Below are 22,538 nucleotides of genomic sequence, written 5' to 3'. Positions count from 1 at the left end.
TACAAATGCAAATGTCTTGGCATTTATTTAGACATTAAATTACAGATACAGAATGACCTGTGTGGATTTTGGTGCATCTGTGTGAAGTTTCAGTACTGTTAACTCCATTAAAGTGACAAAAAACTGACTGTACAGAAAGCGACTCTTCCACCTCCTACGGTAGTTTCTGTTTCTTATATGGCTTTTTTAAGAAGCATTTTCAAACCTTTGCTTAAATGTGAGTTAATTTTCCTTTAACAACATTCTAACAATCAGTCTAGAATCACATAAATACAATTTCGAACTGGGTTTTTGTGGTTCCTCACCTCAGCCATATTTATCAGTCCTAGTGCGAGGGTCTTATAGCCCAGTATAGTGCGATTCTTGTACCTCTTGCGTCTCTGGAGCATAATCTGAAGCTTGTTGGCATCTCTCTTCAAAAAATGTGGGTACTGAAGCCAACATGCAAGATAGAAAGTACTAAAGAATGAACATTTATCTAATTGTATCAAATTCATTAAAACAGAAGGGAACTTAAGGACTTCTGATACATTTAATCAAAACAAAACCTTAATATTGCATTTGCAAATTTCATTTTAGTACTAATCTCATCCAAAATGCACTCAAACACAGCTGACCTGAAGAGAGAAGGTCAGTTGAAGATCAGTCTCTGTAAGGCCAGCAGAAGATAACATGATTTCATTTGACCGCAAAATGCGTTTTGAGCCCTAAAGAGATATTTACAATCATTAGTTACCTAAACATAGATTAAGCACAGATTTTTGCAAACCAGAAAAAAAAAGAAAAAAAAAAGTTTTTACCTGAAGTTTAACTGCAATGACGACCGATGTGAGATCCCTGTCCAGCTCCTTCAAAATTACTAATTTTTTAAGAGTTAGACTGAGAAGTCTAAAAGAGAAAACAAGAGAGATGCACACATTGTTCTGAGGGCAAGTTGCTATGGCAGCTGAATGAATAATCTGTCCCCAAGCTGGCTTATCAAGTTTACCATACAGAGTTGACATTTTGGCATCAAATCCCAGATGCAATTTTGGCTGACATTTCACCTAAAATTCTACACAACAATTGTGACCTTTTGTATTGAGTGAAAATTGCCAAGATGGTTTTTAATATGTCACTCTCTCACAATTACACATCAAAATGTGCCTTCTCCTCGTATAAAAGGGAACAATATTTACTCGCCCTCAACTTGTTCCAAACCCGTATGCTGCTGCTGTTGTTTTTTCTGTGGAACATAACAGGAGATTTTTATATTGTTATTTTCACACAGTTCTTTTTTCCATAGTGTCTGTCTAACTCGAAAATACAGTGAGTGCAGAATTATTAGGCAAGTTGTATTTTTGAGGATTAATTTTATTACTGAACAACAACCATGTTCTCAATGAACACAAAAAACTCATTAATATCAAAGCTGAATATTTTTGGAAGTTTTAGTTTTTAGTTTTAGCTATTTTAGGGGGATATCTGTGTGTGCAGGTGACTATTACTGTGCATAATTATTAGGCAACTTAACAAAAAACAAATTTATACCCATTTCAATTATTTATTTTTACCAGTGAAACCAATATAACATCTCAACATTCACAAATATACATTTCTGACATTCAAAAACCAAACAAAAACAAATCAGTGACCAATATAGCCACCTTTCTTTGCAAGGACACTCAAAAGCCTGCCATCCATGGATTCTGTCAGTGTTTTGATCTGTTCACCATCAACATTGCGTGCAGCAGCAACCACAGCCTCCCAGACACTGTTCAGAGAGGTGTACTGTTTTCCCTCCTTGTAAATCACACATTTGATGATGGACCACAGTTTCTCAATGGGGTTCAGATCAGGTGAACAAGGAGGCCATATCATTAGATTTTCTTCTTTTATACCCTTTCTTGCCAGCCACGCTGTGGAGTACTTGGACGCGTGTGATGGAGCATTGTCCTGCATGAAAATCATGTTTTTCTTTAAGGATGCAGACTTCTTCCTGTACCACTGCTTGAAGAAGGTGTCTTCCAGAAACTGGCAGTAGGACTGGGAGTTGAGCTTGACTCCATCCTCAACCCAAAGAGGCCCCACAAGCTCATCTTTGATGATACCAGCCCAAACCAGTACTCCACCTCCACCTTGCTGGCGTCTGAGTCGGACTGGAGCTCTCTGCCCTTTACCAATCCAGCCACGGGCCCATCCATCTGGCCCATCAAGACTCACTCTCATTTCATCAGTCCAGAAAACCTTAGAAAAATCAGTCTTGAGATATTTCTTGGCCCAGTCTTGACGTTTCAGCTTGTGTGTCTTGTTCAGTGGTGGTTGACTTTCTACCTTTCTTACCTTGGCCATGTCTCTGAGTATTGCACACCTTGTGCTTTTGGGCACTCCAGTGATGTTGCAGCTCTGAAATATGGCCAAACTGCTGGCAAGTGGCATCTTGGCAGCTGCACGCTTGACTTTTCTCAGTACACGGGCAGTTATTTTGCGCCTTGGTTTTTCCACACGCTTCTTGCGACCCTGTTGACTATTTTGAATGAAACACTTGATTGTTCGATGATCACGCTTCAGAAGCGTGGCTATTTTAAGACTGCTGCATCCCTCTGCAATATATCTCACTATTTTTGACTTTTCTGAGCCTGTCAAGTCCTTCTTTTGACCCATTTTGCCAAAGGAAAGGAAGTTGCCTAATAATTATGCACACCTGATATAGGGTGTTGATGTCATTAGACCACACCCCTTCTCATTACAGAGATGCACATCACCTAATATGCTTAATTGGTAGTAGGCTTTCCAGCCTATACAGCTTGGAGTAAGACAACATGCATAACGAGGATGATGTGGTCAAAATACTCATTTGCCTAATAATTCTGCACTCCCTGTATACCCTTTAGTTCCTTTTTGAGCTTGAGGTACTTCACAGAAAACTACCAGTATACATGTTTGGATTAACATGAGGGTGAGTAAATGATGGCAAATACTCCCATGCAAAAGAATTAACAATCAATCTATAAAATACATGTACAGAAAACCAACATGACTGAAGATTCAAAATCCTGCTAGTGATCTAAGGACAGCTACCAATGGATGGTGGAAAGAAAATCATTTCTAAGTTAATTTATCCACTCCACATAACACAGAACATCTGAAGTAAACTCTATTTTGTAACAGACAAGGAATGCAATGTCCCAAAAACTGGGTTGTCCTCTAATACATCTCCACAAGGTGTGCTGTGATGTTTTTGGCCCGAAGTCAAAAACACTGCGCATTGGTGATATTCAATTCAGGGGATAAATGTCAGAGTGACACAGCATTCAGGCTCTCAGCTCATTCAGTAAACACTATGTGGACAAAAAATAGATATTATTGAATTTAGGTTTCAATCAGACCCATGGCCACAAGTGTATAAAATCAAGCAACTAGCCATGCAGTCTGCATTTAAAAACATTTTTGAAAAAAAGGGCAAAAAAAGACGAGTGATTCTTAAGAGTTAAGCGACTTCAAGTGAGGTACAGTGATCGGATGCCATTTTTTTCAATAAGTCAGGTAATAAAATTTCATTCCCTGCTAGTTTTTCCGCAGTCAACAATAAGTGGTATTATTGGATAGTAGAGGCGTTTAGGAACAGCAGCTTCTCAGCCATGAAGCGGAAAACCACGTAAAAATCAGAGAGAGGGGTCACAGAGGGTTCACGCGCATGGGCGTTGTTTAAAAATGTATTAAAACATATTTTCTTTGCATTATTCAAGTTCTGAATAATTGTCAATTGTCATTTTCGGCGAATAAATGCTCTAATATGACAATGTTTTACTTGAAATTTGAAAGAAATCAGTATTTTCTGGATTTAACATTTATATGTTCAAACACAAACATATAAATGTTAAATCCAGAGAAACTGCTAATATTGCAGTGGCTCTTAATTTTTTACAAAGCTGTAGGCCTATATATTTGAATTCAGTAATATCCAATATATCTTCACTTACAATCTGGTTTTATTTCTAAGTTACAGATGGCAGATATTCAATGCCCTTGCATTGCCTAAAAGCAACATCAAGAAAATACATTAATACATAATAGCAGCTTGAACCCAGTCCTCTCTTCAAAGTGAGCTATATTGAACGGGTCTAATTCACTTAGTCTGTCCCTGTGCATTAGAGTGTAACTCTAGAGCACAAAGGTAATGAAATTGGGAGAGGAGGAGAGAATCGGAAACACATCTCACCTTTCAGTGATCTTCTGCAACATTCTAATGGCACAATATGCTACAACATCCATTTAGGGTTCTTACATATTTAAATGGTAAGTGTAAAGCAAGAAACGTAATGCCTAAAAGACTTTTACAAGCCTTTGAAAGCATTATGGAGGCAGTGTCAAAGAAAAGATAAAGATTAAAAAGGGTCTTCGTATTTGAGTAATACTCTTTATTCTGTGTGTGTCACTCCGATTCTGCTTTTCTTCTCTGTTGGCCACTCTTACTGTAAGCCTCTTTGCATCATCATCACAGACATTTTTTATTCACTCCCTGCATGAACAAACCCATTCTCTACATTTCTATATCACAATCCCTTCAAAGTAATGAGGCTGAATATTGGTGAATAGTTAACGACATATGCAACCATTTTACAGGAGAGGGTCTGGGGGGGGGGGGGGGGGGGGGTGTGTAAACCCTACATTATGGGGACAAATTCCCCACAAAGATGGCAATATCCGAAATCCTTGTCTTTGTGGGGACATTTTTAGTCCCCATGAGAAAAACATCTAATAAACTATACAGGGGGAGTTTTTTTTGAGAAAGTACAAATGCAGAATGTTTTCTGTGATGGGTAGGTTTAGGGGCAGGGGCAGTGTAAGGGGATAGAAAATACGGTTTGTACAGTATAAAAACCATTACGCATCTGGAAAGTCCCCATAAAGTGTGTGTGTGTGTGTGGCCTGCTAATCCCTATGTTATGGGGACAAAATGTCCCCACAAAGATTTCAATATCCGAAATCCTTGTGGGGACATTTTTAGGTCCCCATGAGGAAAACATCTTATAAATCACACAGAAGGAGTTTTTTTTTTTTGAGAAAGTAAACATGCAGAATGTTTCCTGTGATGGGTAGGTTTAGGGGCAGGGGCCCTGTGTGTGTGTGTGTGTGTGTGTGTGTGTGTGTGTGTGTGTGTGTGTGTGTGTGTGTGTGTGTGTGTGTGTGTGAGTGTGTGTGAGTGTGTGTGAGTGTGTGTGTGTGTGTGTGTGTGTGTGTGTGTGTCTTTTTGAACTGTGGAAACAATCTCTAATGACATTTCACACTCTAAAAAATGCTGGGTTAAAAACAACCCAAGTTGGGTTGAAAATGCACTAACCCAACAATTGAGTTGTTTTAACCCAATGGTTGAGTTGTTTTAACCCAGTGGTTGGGTTAAATGTTGCTTAAGACAACCCGATTGCTGGGTAAGAACAACTCAACCATTGGGTTAAAACAACCCAATTGTTGGGTTAGTGCATTTTCAACCCAACTTGGGTTGTTTTTAACCCAGCATTTTTTAGAGTGCACATTTTTACAAATTAAATGATGGCTCCACATGAACATGACTAGCGGGTTATAACAGGAAGAACATGGTGCGAAAAGATTAGCAGTCAGTTATCAGCTAAGTGTCAACTGTTTATAAAGAAAGGGGTTTAGGGGCCCTCAAGGGGTTCATTATATAGCCTATATATCATGACATTTCAATCAATTAAAAACTATTTCACTGCATGTGTAGAATTCATAATCAACTAGATTTACATTTATTTACTTCGCAGATTCTTTTTCTCAAAAGTGACTTAATGAGTGTTATCAAAGCCATAGCTACTTAGCCTGGTTTCAGAGCCAGAGTTAGGACTTTGTTGAATTAGGACATTTAAGTAGCTTTTATAAACATGTTTTAGAAAGAAAAAAAAACATACGTTACTGGTGTGCATCTTAAGACAAAACAATGGAAGTGACAAATGTTAAGATATGTCAGTGCAAGTTGCTTTCTGTTAAAACAGCTCAAACAAGCATAAACCTTGTCTGTGAAACTGGGGGCTTACGTTTTAAGTAATACACCTTTTTTAAATATAAACTAAAAACTAGACATTACTGGAATGACTAGGAGAAAATGATTAGCCTACTAGTAGGCTATCTAATAAATGAGTAGCAGCTACTATAGTGACTATAAATATAGCCTTTGTAGGCACTAAACACTTTTATCTAATGACACATTTACAAGTGAACTTAACGAATTACTCGTAATTTAAAAATAGGCCAACTCTACAACAAAAATAGGATACATAAATGTTCAAACGGCTTTGCACTCTCTGGGTGTGTAGCCTAAAGGTTGAAAGCTCTTGTCTAAAGTAAGAATGTTTCATGTGATCTCCAGCAGCGTGATCGGGATTAACTATTTACTCTGATACAAAGTAGCTCTTTCGGTGGCTGTACAAAAAAGCACAGAAGCGTCATACCTGGGCACACAGCTGGGAGAGGAGCTGTCAATCTCCCATGTCGCGAACAGGTTCATCTGAACCGGGCGACCCGAAGAAATCGTGACCGTCCTGAGAGGCTGCAGGTGGGGAGACGGAGTTCCCGCTCGCAGCTGCTGCTGCTGCTGCTGCTGCTGAAGCCCTCCACGCTCCGACATGCTGAAGTCTCTGGATCTGTGCTGCCACCGGACTCGGTCAGTTTTGACACTCGCTCGTGCCTATAGTCTTTTTAAATGATGATGATGACACTTTCATGGCACAAGCCTCTTAACGTTCCCGCCTCCGCTTAGGATTCATTGGAGACTTCACACAGTCAATTGCTGCTCCGGTCAGTCCTGCGGCTTGATCAATTGAGCGTTAAAACATCAGCAGGAAGCGGAAATATCTTCTTTAAAAAACATATAGGCTAGTAAAGCAACGCCTCTCGTTAAAGACGCACGTACTGCTGGAACAAAAGCGAACACGTCTCTTGAGCTTGTAGAGCTAGGTTCCCTACTATTAAAGCAGTGTTTATAATAAGAAACATAAACATAACTTGTTTTATATCTTTTGTAAAAGTCACTAGCACCTGCTGTCATTAGCACAATAGTCAATTGTCTACTTTTCCATTAGACGTATAGTGTCTGGAAAATGCTTAATTTCCGTTTACCACTACCTGTAAACCATGATGGTTTGCTGGTCTTAGATAATTCCCTGACCGTAAGACTGGTCAGACTGACATTTTGGCCACTTGTGAAAATTAAACCTCTTAAATGTTTAAGAAATTACAGAAAATATTAAGCCATAATAATCATAAGCATACTCTCTCTTGCTGTATTTCTATCTATTTTAACTGCAACCCACTTGAATCTATTATGGTAGTGGCAGCTCCTAAAACACTGCAGCCACCCACACTGGCACCATTTGTAGTTTATCTCTCTCCCTGACAGATTGGAGCCAGAGAAAAGTAAAGTTTCATGACATCAAGTCCTGAAACATGCAGACTGCCAAGGATTAATCAAAAAGAGCCCAGAGTTCCTTATTTTCTACATTTTAATCTTTTCGGATAAAGCTGAAGCTGAATACACATATTCCCTAAAGGTTATAATGTCTGCTCTATTTCAAGACTGTCCTGGATTTAAGGACTGTGCTTTTACTAACATCTACTAGTGCAAAACACTTCCACATTCCCACTACTAATACATATCTTTATAGGAATTTTGGATGCATGACAAGCAAAATCCAAATAGTATAGAGTATAAGCATGTAAAATACATCTTCTGTTCTGATCTCTCTTAAAGCCTACACTGTAATCAATTACCAGAATCCCCAAACAAACACATGTAGGCTGCTGTTGTTGGCACAAAATATCTAGCTCTGGAGAAAATCCAATAACTTTCCATCAAAGGACAGGATCTCTCTCTCTCTCTCTCTCTCTCTCTCTCTCTCTCTCTCTCTCTCTCTCTCTCTCTCTCTCTCTCTCTCTCTCTCTCTCTCTCTCTCTCTCTCTCTCTCTCTCTCTCTCTCTCTCTCTCTCTCTCTCACACACACACACACACACACACACACACACACACACACACACACACACACACACACACACACACACACACACACACACACACACACACACACACACACACACACACACACAGTCACTTTATTATTATTACAGCTCTTTGCTGCCCTCTTTTGGTCATTATGTAACAATTTATTCCAAACTGGTAGTCATTTTATACCCAGTTGAAGATTTAAATTATACAACACAGTACATGTGTAGAATCATAAAATGCCTGGTAGCACTCTGGTTCCCTGGAATAAATGTTATATATATGTATGTCTCTCATAGTTGAAGTGAACCTATGATGAATAAGTGGACCTATGATATATGTGATTTTCTAGATATTTTGCTCTCTGACATTTCACATTTTTACAAATTAAAAATGTGTGTGTGAGAATATGAATTTATGTGAGAATATGAATTTATTTAAATTATATAATAAGGATAGAAGTCAACATTTTATTTGATGCATTTAAATATTCTCCATTGGTGTTTGTATGGGCTACTTTACAAGTTAAAGGTGCACCTTAAAATGAAAATTCTGTCATCCTTTACTCACCCTCGAGTTAACCAAACAGTTAACTGGAGCCATTGACTTAGTATTTTTTTTTCCTACTATGGAAGTCAATGGCTCCAGTTAACTGTTTGGTTACTGACATTCTTCAAAATATCTTCCCTTGTGTTCAGCTGAAGAAAGAAATTCATACAGGTTTGAAACAACTTGAAGGTGAGTAAAGGATGACATAATTTTCATTTTAAAGTGAACAATCCCTTTAAAGCAAAATAAACGCCTATCTTTCATTATAGTATACTATATGGATTCCAGATATGAAATATGGATTTGTCTTTCATTTAATTTATTATATCTTATATTTCCTTTTACTGAAACACTAAAGAGGCGAGATAAAATATTGTATTATTGTCTGTACTCTCACTGAGAGAAGGCACATGTTATCAGTATGTTTTGGGGAACATTCCAGTTATAACTGGAGCTTTATCAGCTCCAACCTTGGAGAGATGTGTATCTTTGTATGTGCACAATATTCTGTGTTACAGATCAGTGTTGAAAATGGGCATCCTAAGAGATGGGTGGACTTGTTGTTCTGGGCAAGCTGGCGCCTGCTCCAGACCTGGAAGGCCGCTATGGGCCTAATTCCGGGGTAAAAGCGTCAACAAGTGACACACCTATTGAGACGTGCATCAGATTATTTATTTTTATTTACTTAACTTTTATTTACTTTATTTTACCAGGAAGTCTCATTGAGATTAAAATCTATTTTACAAGAGAGACCTGGCCAAGGTAGCAGCCATTCAAATTGACAACATATTAAAATACAACATGTACAAAATGAAAAGAAATAGTAATACATATCCTCTCAACAAAAACAATCACATGCCTTCATTACCACTTTCTTTATGATGCCTTTAAATTCACAGATAGACTCAAATTTCTCTAGTTTTAAATCTTTTTGCAAAGTATTCCATGCCAAAGGTCCATAACTGGAAAATGTAGTTAATAAGTGTGTTCATGTAGGGGGTCAAAAATCTGATATTCTTAATATATCTAAAGGGGTCCTCCAGGGGTCTATTTTGAGTCCTATTTTGTTTTCTTTTTATATACATTTCTATATTCTATGAAATGTATATGTAATGACATTCAAGCAACAACAACAACAACAACAACAAAAAACACTTTTATGCTGATGATACTATTATTTATACACTTGCTCCATCCATAACACAGGCAGTACAAGAACTTCAAATTGCATTTCAGTCATTACAGAGTGCTTTTGAGAGCTTAAAATTGTTTTTAAACTCACAGAAAACAAAGTTTATGATTTTTTCAAGGGCTCATTCACAAGTACTTGAGCATCATAGCATCTATACATCTGATGGTAAAAATATTAAAAGGGTATCTTCATACAAATGCTTGGACATTTGGATAGACGATAAGCTTTTGTTTAATGTACATATTTTTAATCTAATCAGAAAACTCAAAGTAAAAATTGGGTTTTATTTTAGAAATAAATCTAATTTTACATTTCATGCTAAAAAGATCGATTATGGGAATATATTATACATGCATGCAGTCTCCTCCATTCTAAGAAGTCTTGATTCAGTCTACCATGCTTCTTTACGCTTTATTACAAATGCAAAATCCCTTACGCATCATTGCATTCTTTATGTGATGGTTGGTTGGACATCACTAACTATACGAAGAAAATGGCATTGGTACATTTTTATTTATAAAGCAATACTAGGTAAACTTCCAACGTATCTTTGTACTCTTCTTTGTGTTAGTTCTGACAGTTATCCAGTTGCACTCTTCAAAGTGTTTTTAAAGTGTGCTATTAAATAGTGTTTTTACTGAACTGGGGAAAACTGACAATGTGTGGAAATGTATCATGACTGTGCATTTTTCTGAGCCAATCTGAATTATTCGCCTTGCAGTAATGACATGGATAGACCTTGAAAACAGTATACAACAATTGAGTATACTGAACAATTGTCTGTACGATAGGCGGAGCGACGAGATGGGGAGAGAGGGAGCGCGGCCTACGAACTCCTTGTGACACTTGAAGCTGACATCTGCTGATGAAACTGCAAACTATTCTTCAGTAAATTGTTCTTTAATCAATTGCTCTCCTGACTCTTGGTCTTCATTTTTCACTACTGGTTTTGGGTCATAAACTATTAATGAGTACATTCTAGATATAATTCAACAAATGTATAATATTCTAGTAGGCTACTTAGTATGTCCTCCATCATTTTAAGTATACTGCTCTGACCCTTCTTGGCACAGAGTGTACAAGCTTATGATAAATTATCACATCTGTCTTGTTTAACTCCTGGATGGGGACCTCCTTAAATGCCCTGATCTTTAATGCGTAGTGTTCCTCATCTCTTCTCTACAGAATCTCTCACAGGTGCTCAAGAGTGATAATATGGTGTCCACAGTAGGTTTTTCACCTCGGGAGAATTCATATCGGCATTGTCATGTTGAACAAATGCCCACCAATGCAGGGAATGAGGAGTGTGTGAATTCCATGAAAGCATTAATGAAGCACAACTCCTTCACATGTTCAGCACTCATACATATAGCCTGTATAAGAGCTTTACCACTGAACTCACTGTGAGGAGCAACACCATATTTTTTTAGATCCAAAATGATTGACTTGTTCTCTCATGAGACCAGAGTATAGATTTCCAGAAAGCTATATTTTGTAAAAATGACCCTTGGAAATGGCTAATTGAAGTTCCAACATGTCACTGCTACATGCTGCATCTTAAACAACTCTTTTCATCGCTTTTGCAAGCTCTGAGATCTGCTTGGTTTTTCTCATTCTCTTTGTTAGGCAATAAAATCACTCATCCTTAAATGAAAGCTTAAAAAGGAATTCTTTCAGGGGCCTTGTCACAAGCATTGTTTCTTAATTTCTGTGTTACGTTTGCTACATTTTCACAAAAACATTGAAATGGAAATCCTCTTATACCACTGTACTCTTTTGTGCTAACAAATAAGTCTCCTGACAGTTATCTCCCAAATGGTTCCACTGTTGTAAGCATTTAGTCTGAGAATGATTCAGTGGGCTATATCATTGTCAAGAAATTAGTTCCATTTAAATCTTTTGGTTCAACATACTTACCTGTTAAACTTACACCAGAAAAAATAAGTAATTTTTGCAACACAATATTTTATCACTTTAATAAGAAAATCTTCAAGGAAAGCAGACTTCCTTGGAACGTTCCAAATCAGGGGTCCCCAAATTCGGTCCTGGAGGGCCGCTGTCCTGCAGGGTTTTATTTTAGTTTTAGAAAATTGATTACAGCGGTTATTTCTGGCGAGTTTCCTTTTTATGTCACAAATAATAATGTACAAAATGTATACATAGATAAAATATCAATGCAGCTCAATGGAAGATTCTACTTTTTGAGCCCATTGCGCCCTCTAGAGGAATATAACCGCAGGTCTCATAGTAAATAGTAACATTTGGGAACTACACGCGTGCGCGCAGTCCGCACACTGCAGTATTTACAGCAGCCTTTACATGCTGGGACAAGCCTAACATGGTGTAAGTTAATTGAACAGAACTTCATTGAAAGGACAGTCATAACAAGATTTGGAGAGTGCCATTTTTAAGGTATGGTACAATAATTTGTTACTTTATAAGTGGTTGGCAACAACAAACTGTAGGCTCTGTGTGTTATATTTAACCACTAACCATATAAACATTTTGGGTGGAAGGATTTCTTCCACTGATTTCTATTTCGAGGTGAAAAACATATTAAGTTACAGCTGCTTCTAAACAATGTAATTTTAGTGTAGATATGATGATATTAATAAATAAATATAGATAAATAATGTGGCTGCTATGATTGATCAAAGCAATACACGTTGGATTTAGACTTTGTTGTAAAATAAGGAATATTGAATTGGACCTAATGTGATGTGATGAAGCAGTGATATTTATTTATTTTTTAGCATCTCTGACACTTCTTTCTTAGATGGAGCAAATTTGTGCCACAGGAGTTGCTGCTCGTCTGAGGAGTGAATGGAATCGAAATGAGGGATTTGGTCAGAACCATATGGCTCTGAAGTTCTTGGGTCAAGATTTTGAATACTTACGTGACCGCTGCCTTCAGAGTGGATGTCTGTTTGAGGATGAAACATTCCCAGCACAGCAGTCTTCTTTAGGATTCAAAGAGCTGGGCCCTGGCTCTGCCAAAACCAAAGGTGTTCGCTGGATGAGGCCGACGGTGAGAACCTAAGAATACACTGGGAGCCTGTAGTGTGGGCTTATATTTTCAACTTTAGAAAGATCAAAATCCTAATATGTAAAAAACATTACTATACATATATTATACAATTTCTTGGCTCACACACTGGGCTTTAATATTCTATATAACTTTTTATGTGTAAAATACTTTAACACCGTAAAAAGAAAACTGGTTGATCAACATCAGCAGAGATGTTCAGTCATGTCTATGCCCTGTCTGACCCATAGGTCTTCTCTGTGTACTCCAGGAGTTCTGCACTGATCCACACTTTATCGTAGATGGGGCCACACGCACAGACATCTGCCAAGGAGCTCTAGGTAAAACAAGCATCTACTAAAACAGAACAAAATCAATGTAGAACTCTAAAACTTGGCATGGATGCTATGAATGCATGTTTTTTTCTGCCAGTGATCATGTTTCTGCAGCAGTACTGAAGCATGTTTCCCATCTTTTCACTATACTTTAAAAAAAAAGTCTGTTCATTATATTGATTGCAGGAGATTGTTGGCTGCTGGCAGCCATTGCGTGCCTTACCCTCAATGAACCCTTGCTGCATCGGGTGGTGCCTCATGGCCAGAGCTTCCATCAGCAATATGCTGGAATCTTTCACTTCCAGGTACTGGAAGATTTGAAGCTTTATTTATTTTTTGATTAATATTATATTTTTAATTTTGTAATTTTAATTGTATAAAAAATATATATATTATACATGTACATATAGAGTATAATCATACATAATGGTAAAATCATAATTATATTTGATCGCACTTTTAATTACAATTCATTTTAATTTGCAATTACCTATAAAGGAGAGACATTGTTTAGATAAAGCTAATCTATCCACTTAGTCACACAAGAAAAATAATATTTTATCATTATTTAAGTAAATAAATTTAGAACCCTTTAGTTAATCTTCTGACACATTTCCCAAGCCCTGGTTTTGTGAAAAATCCCAAACATATCCTTCCTTCCAATGCAATGTGTAAACTGATCTGTTCCCCTTCCATTTGATTCTCCATAGCTCAGCAGTCCCTAAACTCAGCCCACCCTGTCTGCTGCAGTGACTATATATACAAGCCTCACCCAGAAAATGAAATGGCCACATCTCTTGCTCTCCTCTGCCAAATTCCCCTTCTGTTTTCCAGCCAGGAGTCATTTAGGCTCAGTCACTCATTTAGGCTCAGTGAATGCTTGTAATGTTCAGAGCATTAGTGTTGCAGGGAGACTTGGAGTACAGCCAGCAGCACCTAGTGAACTGATGCTTACATAGGGAGAGAAATGCACAAATTGTAGATGTTATTGCATATTCTAGTTATCATATATATATATATATATATATATATATATATATATATATATATATATATATATATATATATACACTCACCTAAATAATTATTACGAACACCATACTAATACTGTGTTTGACCCCCTTTCGCCTTCAGAACTGCCTTAATTCTACGTGGCATTGATTCAACAAGTTGCTGAAAGCATTCTTTAGAAATGTTGGCTCATATTGATAGGATAGCCTCTTGCAGTTGATTGAGATTTGTGGGATGCACATCCAGGGCACGAAGCTCCCGTTCCACCACATCCTAAAGATTCTCTATTGGGTTGAGATCTGGTGACTGTGGGGGCCATTTTAGTACAGTGAACTCCATTGTCATGTTCAAGAAACAAATCTGAAATGATTTGAGCTTTGTGACATGGTGCATTATCCTGCTGGAAGTAGCCACCAGAGGATGGGTACATTGTGGTCATAAAGGGATGGACATGGTCAGAAATAAGTTCTGGTTGTGAACCTCAGGTAGGCAGTGGCATTTAAACGATGCCCAAATTGGCACTAAGGGGCCTAAAGTGTGCCAAGAAAACATCCCCCACACCCTTACACCTCCACCACCAGCCTGCACAGTAGTAACAAGGCATGATGGATCCATGTTCTCATTCTGTTTACGTCAAATTATGACTCTCATCTGAATGTCTCAACAGAAATCGAGATTCATCAGACTAGGGTCTTCTGCTGTTGTAGCCCACCGCCTCCAGGTTGTGCGTGTTGTGGTTTGCTGCATACCTCTGTTGTAACAAGGGGTTATTTCAGTCAAAGTTGCTCTTCTATCAGCTTGAATCAGTCGGCCCATTCTCCTCTGACCTCTAGCATCAACAAGGCATTTCGCCCACAGGACTGCCGCATACTGGATGTTTTCCCTTTTTACACCATTCTTTGTAAACCCTAGAAATGGTTGTGCCTGAAAATCCCAGTAACAGAGCAGATTGTAAAATACTCAGACTAGCCCTACTGGCATCAACAGCCATGCCACGCTCAAAATTGCTTAAATCACCTTCTTTCCCATTCTGACATTCAGTTTGGAGTTCAGGAGATTGTCTTGACCAGCATTACATTTAAGATTAATGCTGTTCTTTTGAACTTTCTATTCATCAAAAAATCCTAAAAAAAAAAAAAAAACATTTACACAACTGTTTCAACATTGATAATAGTCATACATGTTTATTGAGTAAATCACCATGTTAGAATGATTTCTGAAGAATCATGTGATACTGAAGAGTGCTGATGCTCAAAATTCAGATTTGCATTACTAATAACATAAATGCAGCCTTGGTGAGCAGAAGAGACTTCTTTAAAAACATCGTACCGTTCTAAAACTTTTGACCAGTGTGTGTGTGTATATATAATGTTTAAAAATATAAGGTTTTGATATCTTTTCTGTTCACCAAGGTTGCATTTATTTGATCAAAAATACAATAAAATACTAATATTGTGAAAATTATTCCAATTTATAAAACTGTTATCTATTTCAACACATTTTCTAATTAATATATTTCTTTTTTAATAATTATTTAAAATGTAATCAGTTCCTGTGATGGTGAAACAGAATTTTCAGCATTGTTACTCCAGTCTTCAGTGTCACATGATCCTTCAATGTCATCTCTGTATTATAATAATTACGAGCTCCTGACTAGTAAAAACCTTTTATGTCTTCGTCAAAATTGTAATTGCAATTTGAACATCTGCATCACCAATTGTCAAATATTGATTCATTTAGGCATTGTGAAGATTTCCATAGAAACAAATCTAGAGTAAGAGAATGTCAAAGCTTTGATTACTTTTTATCTTTGTCGTTATTTTAATTTCTGTACAATAATTGTGACATGACGTGAGCACAGCATTAAACCCAATGTGTTTCCCACTGGGTTTTCTTAGTTTTGGCAGTTCGGGGACTGGGTGGATGTGGTGATTGACGACCGGCTGCCTGTCAGAGATGGGAAGCTCCTTTTTGTTCATTCAGCTGAGGGAGCAGAGTTCTGGAGTGCCCTGGTGGAGAAGGCATATGCAAAGTAAGGCTTCAGCCATACGCTTTCACAGATAGACTTCAGACCAGGATCTTGTATGGTTGTGTAATGGGTTTGTTGTTATGAATGTGACAGGTTGAACGGCTGCTACGAGGCTCTCTCCGGAGGCTGCACGTCTGAGGGCTTTGAGGACTTCACCGGTGGAGTGACAGAGATGTATGAGCTGAAAAAAGCTCCACCCAACCTCTTCAGCATAATCAAAAGAGCTGTGGAGAGAGGCTCCCTGATGGGCTGCTCGATAGATGTTAGTGCTCAGGAACAACATAACCAATAACCAATCAGTCTGTAATATCTGGAGAAGTCTGTATCTTAAACATGTAGGTGAATTCAGGTTCATCTCAAGGGCAAAGTGTCCCAATCAACCCAATGAATTCATAAAAGACTGCAGTCAGGGAAAATATTAGTCATTTTCAAGCTTTTTATAGCTTTTTGGAGCCTCAATATAATATAATTTATATAATATTTTTGAATAAATGTCAATTGGGGAGCTTTTTTGGGTTCAGATGGTGTAATTTCAGCATCAACCAGCAGGGGCCATGCTAATCAAACCTTACATTCTCATTGTTATTAATATATTCAAGAGTATTTAAATTTATTTTATTTTCAATTTCAGATTACAAGTTTCTTTGACATGGAGGCTATCACCTTTAAAAAGCTAGTGAAAGGTCACGCCTACTCCGTTACTGGAGTGGAGGAGGTGAGTATCTGATTTTGATTGACAAGAAACTCAACCGATCACAGACTACTCATCATTGGCAGATACAAATCTGTTGGCCAGGTGGAATACAGAAGAAACCTCACAAAGCTGCTGCGCATCAGAAACCCTTGGGGAGAAGTGGAGTGGATGGGGCCCTGGAGTGATGAGTGAGAATGATGTGAAGAGGAGGGCTGAAAATGGGGAGAGGAGGGGAATTATTCTTGAAATAATAATTAATAATGTCAGATGGCTGTGTTGAATATTATCACCTTCTGTCATTTCAGGTCAAAGGAATGGCGCGAAATCGACCCATCCGTAAGGTCCCGTCTGCACAACATCAGAGAGGATGGAGAATTCTGGTACGTGTTTCTGGCAGAACTCTTTTTAAATAAATATATGTAATCTGTTCCTCACTTGGATATTAGTTTTTTAAATAGTTGTAATAGGTGGCATATTAAATAGGAATAATTAATTGCTCAATATGTATAGCACATTTATAGCAATTTTCCTTTGTTAAATACAACTTAAAAAGGATAGGTCACCTAAAAATGAAAATTCTGTAATTAATTCCTCACCCTCGTGTCATTCCAAACCCATAAGACTTTCTTTTATCTTCAGAACACAAATGAAGATCTTTTTGATGAAATCTGAGTGATTTCTGCACTCTCCATTGACAGCTATGCAACTACCACTTTCACTTTTCAACACGTTCATAAAGGGATCCATATGAATCAAGCGGTTTAGTCAAACATTTCTGAAGAGACATGATAGCTTTATATAATGAACAGGTTGAAGTTAGGCTTGTATTCATATTTAAACATCAGGATTAGTAATTAAAGGGTTAGTTAACCCAAAAAATAAAATTATTTCATTAATTACTCACCCTCATGTCGTTGGACACCCATAACACCTTGAAATGAAGATATTTTTGTTGAAAGCTAATGGCTGAGAAAGGCTTCAAAAAGGCCTCCATTGGCATTCAGTACATTTCAACTGACCCACTCACAAGACCCATAAAAGGCACTAAAGACTTCGTTACAAAGTCCATCTCACTACAGCGGCTGTACAATAATTTTACGAAGCGGCAAGAATAGTTTTTGTGCGCAAAAAAAATCAAAATAATGACTTTATCCGCCAAGATATTGTCTTCCGTGTAGGTCTCTGACGTGAACTCACCTGGAACTCACGCGATAGCGGGATAGCTCCTCTTCCGAGTCATGTATTGACTGGTGGAGCTGCGTCATATTCTCGCGCATGCGTCAAGTTCACATTGATAAATTAGTGGATAAAGCCGCTATTTTGATTTTTGTGAGCACAATAACTATTTTCATCGCATTGTAAAATTATTGTACAGCCACTGTAGTGAGATGGACTTTGTAATGAAGTCTTTAGTGCCTTTATGGGTCTTGTGAGTGGGTCAGTGGGAATGTACTGAATGCCAATGGAGGCCTTTCTGAAGCCTTTCTCAGCCATCAGCTTTCAACAAAAATATCTTCATTTGTGTTTCGAAGATGAACGAAGGTGTTACGGGTGTCTAACGACATGAGGGTAAGTAATTAATAAAATTATTTTCATTTTTGGATGAACTAACCCTTTAATGACAGAATTTTTATTTCTGGGTAAACTACCCCTTTAGGCTCAACACATCTCATCCAAAATATGACACACTTAAAGGGATTCACCCAATTCACCCAAAAAATAAAATTATATTATGATTTATAATAGAAGATATTTTGAAGAATGTTTTAGCTGTTTTTGTCCATATAATGAAAGTCAATAGGGACCAAAACAACACTGACCTTTATTGTATGGACAAAAAAACTATCCTTTGATAGTTTAAACTAAAACTATCTTCTGAACTATCCTTTCAAGCTTTTAATATGAATATTGTTCACCCACACACACAGGATGTCGTTCAGTGACTTCATGCGAGAGTTCAGCAGACTAGAGATCTGTAACCTGACAGCGGATGCGCTACAGAGCAGCGAGGTGAAGAAGTGGAACACGTCCCTGTATCCCGGTGAATGGAGAAGAGGAAGCACTGCAGGTGGCTGCAGGAATTTTCCAGGCATGTTCTCTACAAAAGCCTTCAGGGTGCTTGTGAGCTGACATGAGAGACAGCGCTCTCACATTAAAGTCTATTTCTCTCTAAACAGCAACATTTTGGATCAATCCCCAGTTTAAAATAGTATTGAAGGAGCCAGATTTTGAGAATCAAGATGACTGCACTTTTCTAGTGGCCCTGATGCAGAAGAATCGCAGAAAGTTACGTCGGGAGGGCAAAGACATGGAGACGATTGGATTTGCCATTTATGAGGTAGAAAACTCATTTGATATGGGCATATATTTGAGTATTAGCTGTTAATCATAATAGTCAATCGGTTTTAAGATGCTTTTTATGTAGGAGACTGGGGCAAGTTGTCACACGTGCTTTACCTCACTAACAACTCCAACTGTTGCTCGTATAATGCATGTCAATGGGGTCTAATTAGAATTAGACCCCATTGACATACATTATCGGAGCAACAGTTGGAGTTGAAAATCTTAATTTGTGTTCTACTGATGAAACAAACACATGTACATCTTGGATGCCCTAGGGGTAAGCAGATAAACATCAAATTTTCATTTTGGGGTAAACTAAGCAAATTATGACTTTTCAAAAATAAACCCACCCTGAGTAATATTTACTTGCATAAAAAGTGACAACTAGCCCCAATATTCCCTATATTTCTTACTGGATGTAACAAATATGTCAAAAAATGTGGGTTGATAAAAAAATGATTCCGATTATAAAGAAAAACTGAAAGATGCAAATTTATTATTAATTATTATGTTTTCAAAACTTTATTTCTGAATCTTACAGGTCCCTAAAGAGGTACGAGATGTGTGCCAGATTAAACTCATCAGCATTGTTTAACATAGGTAAACTATTTGTTATAAGTGCCTAAACTGCAGATTGAATTCTTGAACGCTGAGAGATCCTGCACATGGTCAGATAGATAGCTGAGATCACACATAGTGATGTGTGTGTGGTGATATGAATCTCCCCCCCTTGTCAGTATCTGGGCCGGGTGGGTGTGCATCTGAAGCGAGATTTTTTCCTCACCCACACGTCGAAGGCTCGTTCCGAGCTCTACATCAACCTTCGAGAGGTGAGCTCGCGTTTCTGCCTTCCAGCAGGGGAATATATCATTGTCCCCTCCACCTTTGAGCCCCAGAAGGAAGGAGACTTTGTGCTGAGGGTCTTTTCTGAAAAGGCTGCTGACTCCCAGTGAGTGTCCATTTGAAAATAAATGTTTCATGTGATGTTTTTTCCAAACTGAGCAATAATTTATAGAATAGTTATAAAATAACATAATTTGTTCAATATAGTATTTATAATAGAGCAATAATAAATATTTGAAATGGTTAGAAATACAAATAACTAAACATCAATAGTGCCTTCAGACATATGCATGCCAGTTATGCTGTTTGCACCAATGCAACCCCAATTTTTTTTTTATTGTTTGACAATCTGGCATGAAATTTGGCACAAAGTGGCGAGCCATGACCCAGCTTTCCTTGCAAAGACTTTAGTGGATGGTACTATTATACCCAATCATGATAGATGATAGTACCAGTTCACCTGCTTATTGATATTGTGTTTCAAAATGTCTCGACTTTTCTGGAAATGTGATAATAATAAAAAATTTAAAAAAATCTGTTTTTAATTTTATATATATATATATATATATATATATATATATATATATATATATATATATATATATATATATATATATATATATATATATATGTATAATATATAGGCTATATATTGGTTAGAAATATAAATACAATTGATTTTAATATAATTTTTATTTACAACGCATTAATATATATTTAATTAATGAAAACTATTTAAATAGCACCTTAAAATGGAACTGAGAAAAAATAAAATAAAAATGCTTTCACTATAGGGAGCTAGATGATGAAATTTCAGCAGATGTACCGGAGGAGGTGAGTTTCCCTGGGAAACGGTTTTAACAATACTGCACATAGATGAGCACTGTGAAGTTTTGCTGTTAATGTGTTGTTTCTATGGCAGCCTGCGCTCCAGGAGACTGACATTGACGAGGGCTTCAAGGCACTTTTCGCAAAGCTGGCAGGGCCGGTAAGACAGCGGGAAGTGGTGTTAATGGGTTGCTGTTATGCCCGATAGCTTCACTGACTTGCTCGCTTTGGTCAACAGGAAATGGAGATCAATGTGTCCAAACTCCAGATGATTCTGAACCGGGTTGTTGGCAAACGTGAGTATGGACACGTAAAGCATATTTCAGTTTTCACAATTAGTTTTGTGCTAATGGACAACATGCCAGATATACTGTGAATAAAGTTTTATGGTCAAATTTAACCTTGTATGGAGGAGGTAAATGGAGTTTAAAATGACCTTGTAATTGTTCTTCCTACAGATAAAGATATAAAGACAGATGGATTTGGCAAAGAGGCCTGTCGAGGCATGATAAATCTTATGGATGTATCCTTTAAAGACTCCAAACCACTGAATATGGTGCATTTGTGGCCCATTTTCGAAGGTAAGACTGAATAGTATGCGTTGAACAAACCTTGACCTGCCATAAAGACAACTGGTCTTGGAAAGCTGGGACTGACTGACTTCCATGTGCTCTGGGAGAAGATCAAACGATATCTTGTCAGTGGCTATTTTATGCTTTTTTTATGGTATATTATGAAATATTAGACATGCATTACAATTCAAAGGTTTGGGGTTGGTAAATGTTTAAAATATATATATTAAAACTTTTATTAAGCAAGGACTTTCAGTATTTTTCAGCAGCAGTTTCTTGAGCAGCATATAATGATTTCTGAAGGATTGATGGACTGAAGACTGGAGTAATGATGCTTAAAAATCAGCTTTGACATCACTGAAATAAATTGCATTTTAAAATACATTAAATAGAAACAGGTATTTTAAATTGTAATTATATTTTACATTATAACAGATTTTTTTTTACTATATTTTGATCAAATAAATACAGTGTTGTTGAACATTACTTTTTTTTAAAGATTTGAAAAAATCTATCCGACCCCACACTTTTGAATGGTATTATAGATGTTGACCGTAACTTTTGTTATTTTTTTGTAAATGGCTAGGCTGTGTTTAGGAAGTTTGATTTGGACAAGTCTGGAACAATGAGCTCTTATGAAATGCGTCTGGCATTAGAATCAGCAGGTATCTGCCACATGCAACACTCTTTAAAAAACATATCTATAATTACTGTGATAAATTATGTTAATGATGACTTTTTGCATTTTTGACTTGTATAAGGCTTCAAGTTAACCAACAACCTGTTCCAGCTGATAATCCTGCGCTACGCAAAGCCAGACCTCAATGTGGACTTCGACAACTTTGTGGCCTGTCTGATCCGCCTGGAGACTATGTTCAGTAAGTGTGCCAAGTAGAAAACGGTGCAATTCTCAGTGCAATTACTGTAACCTATCAAAATTCAGTATGACAAATCTTATGTAAGAAAGGACTAGATGTGTTTACAGTTCACATTTATTTCAACAGAAACTTTTAAAACAATGGACACTGATGAAGATGGTTTGGTATCCTTCAGCTTCACCCAGGTTGGTCAAAAAGCAAATGCATCCTTGTTTCTCTGTGGTTGGTTCTATAATATATGCTTGC

At 37.4% G+C, this 22,538-nt stretch overlaps 2 protein-coding genes across 4 annotated transcripts in view; one reads left to right on the top strand and one right to left on the bottom strand.

Moving 5' to 3' along the window:
* Positions 1-7,212, bottom strand: part of pacs1a (phosphofurin acidic cluster sorting protein 1a) — a 31,670-nt gene extending 24,458 nt beyond the window's left edge. Inside the window, exons 1-4 of one of the 2 annotated variants that reach the window (XM_067424103.1) lie at positions 6,447-7,212; positions 801-888; positions 618-707; positions 306-431 (exon numbers count right to left, since the gene is read on the bottom strand). In XM_067424103.1, the coding sequence (XP_067280204.1) occupies positions 306-431; positions 618-707; positions 801-888; positions 6,447-6,622 (480 nt within the window). In that variant the 5' untranslated portion in view covers positions 6,623-7,212. The remainder of the gene's footprint in view (positions 1-305; positions 432-617; positions 708-800; positions 889-6,446) is intronic. The other variant, XM_067424104.1, reaches the window with a different exon arrangement.
* si:dkeyp-50d11.2 (calpain-1 catalytic subunit) overlaps positions 6,540-22,538 on the top strand; it is a 17,972-nt gene continuing 1,973 nt past the window's right edge. Inside the window, exons 1-21 of one of the 2 annotated variants that reach the window (XM_067424106.1) lie at positions 6,540-6,658; positions 12,511-12,762; positions 13,031-13,100; positions 13,281-13,399; positions 16,004-16,137; positions 16,228-16,396; positions 16,766-16,849; positions 16,931-17,016; positions 17,134-17,208; positions 18,757-18,917; positions 19,006-19,166; positions 19,713-19,724; positions 19,909-20,120; positions 20,809-20,848; positions 20,937-21,002; positions 21,081-21,138; positions 21,301-21,365; positions 21,471-21,539; positions 22,001-22,079; positions 22,176-22,292; positions 22,419-22,477. In XM_067424106.1, coding sequence (XP_067280207.1) covers positions 12,511-12,762; positions 13,031-13,100; positions 13,281-13,399; positions 16,004-16,137; positions 16,228-16,396; positions 16,766-16,849; positions 16,931-17,016; positions 17,134-17,208; positions 18,757-18,917; positions 19,006-19,166; positions 19,713-19,724; positions 19,909-20,120; positions 20,809-20,848; positions 20,937-21,002; positions 21,081-21,138; positions 21,301-21,365; positions 21,471-21,539; positions 22,001-22,079; positions 22,176-22,292; positions 22,419-22,477 — 2,088 coding nt within the window. In that variant the 5' untranslated portion in view covers positions 6,540-6,658. Of the gene's footprint in view, positions 6,659-12,001; positions 12,147-12,510; positions 12,763-13,030; positions 13,101-13,280; positions 13,400-16,003; positions 16,138-16,227; positions 16,397-16,765; positions 16,850-16,930; positions 17,017-17,133; positions 17,209-18,756; positions 18,918-19,005; positions 19,167-19,712; positions 19,725-19,908; positions 20,121-20,808; positions 20,849-20,936; positions 21,003-21,080; positions 21,139-21,300; positions 21,366-21,470; positions 21,540-22,000; positions 22,080-22,175; positions 22,293-22,418; positions 22,478-22,538 lie in introns of those variants that run through there. The other variant, XM_067424105.1, reaches the window with a different exon arrangement.

This window comes from Pseudorasbora parva, chromosome 18, assembly GCF_024679245.1.
Source record: "Pseudorasbora parva isolate DD20220531a chromosome 18, ASM2467924v1, whole genome shotgun sequence".
NCBI classification, from domain to species: domain Eukaryota; kingdom Metazoa; phylum Chordata; class Actinopteri; order Cypriniformes; family Gobionidae; genus Pseudorasbora; species Pseudorasbora parva.
The sequence above is the reverse complement of the archived record's forward strand: the minus strand, read 5'-3'. Positions and strand labels throughout refer to the sequence as shown.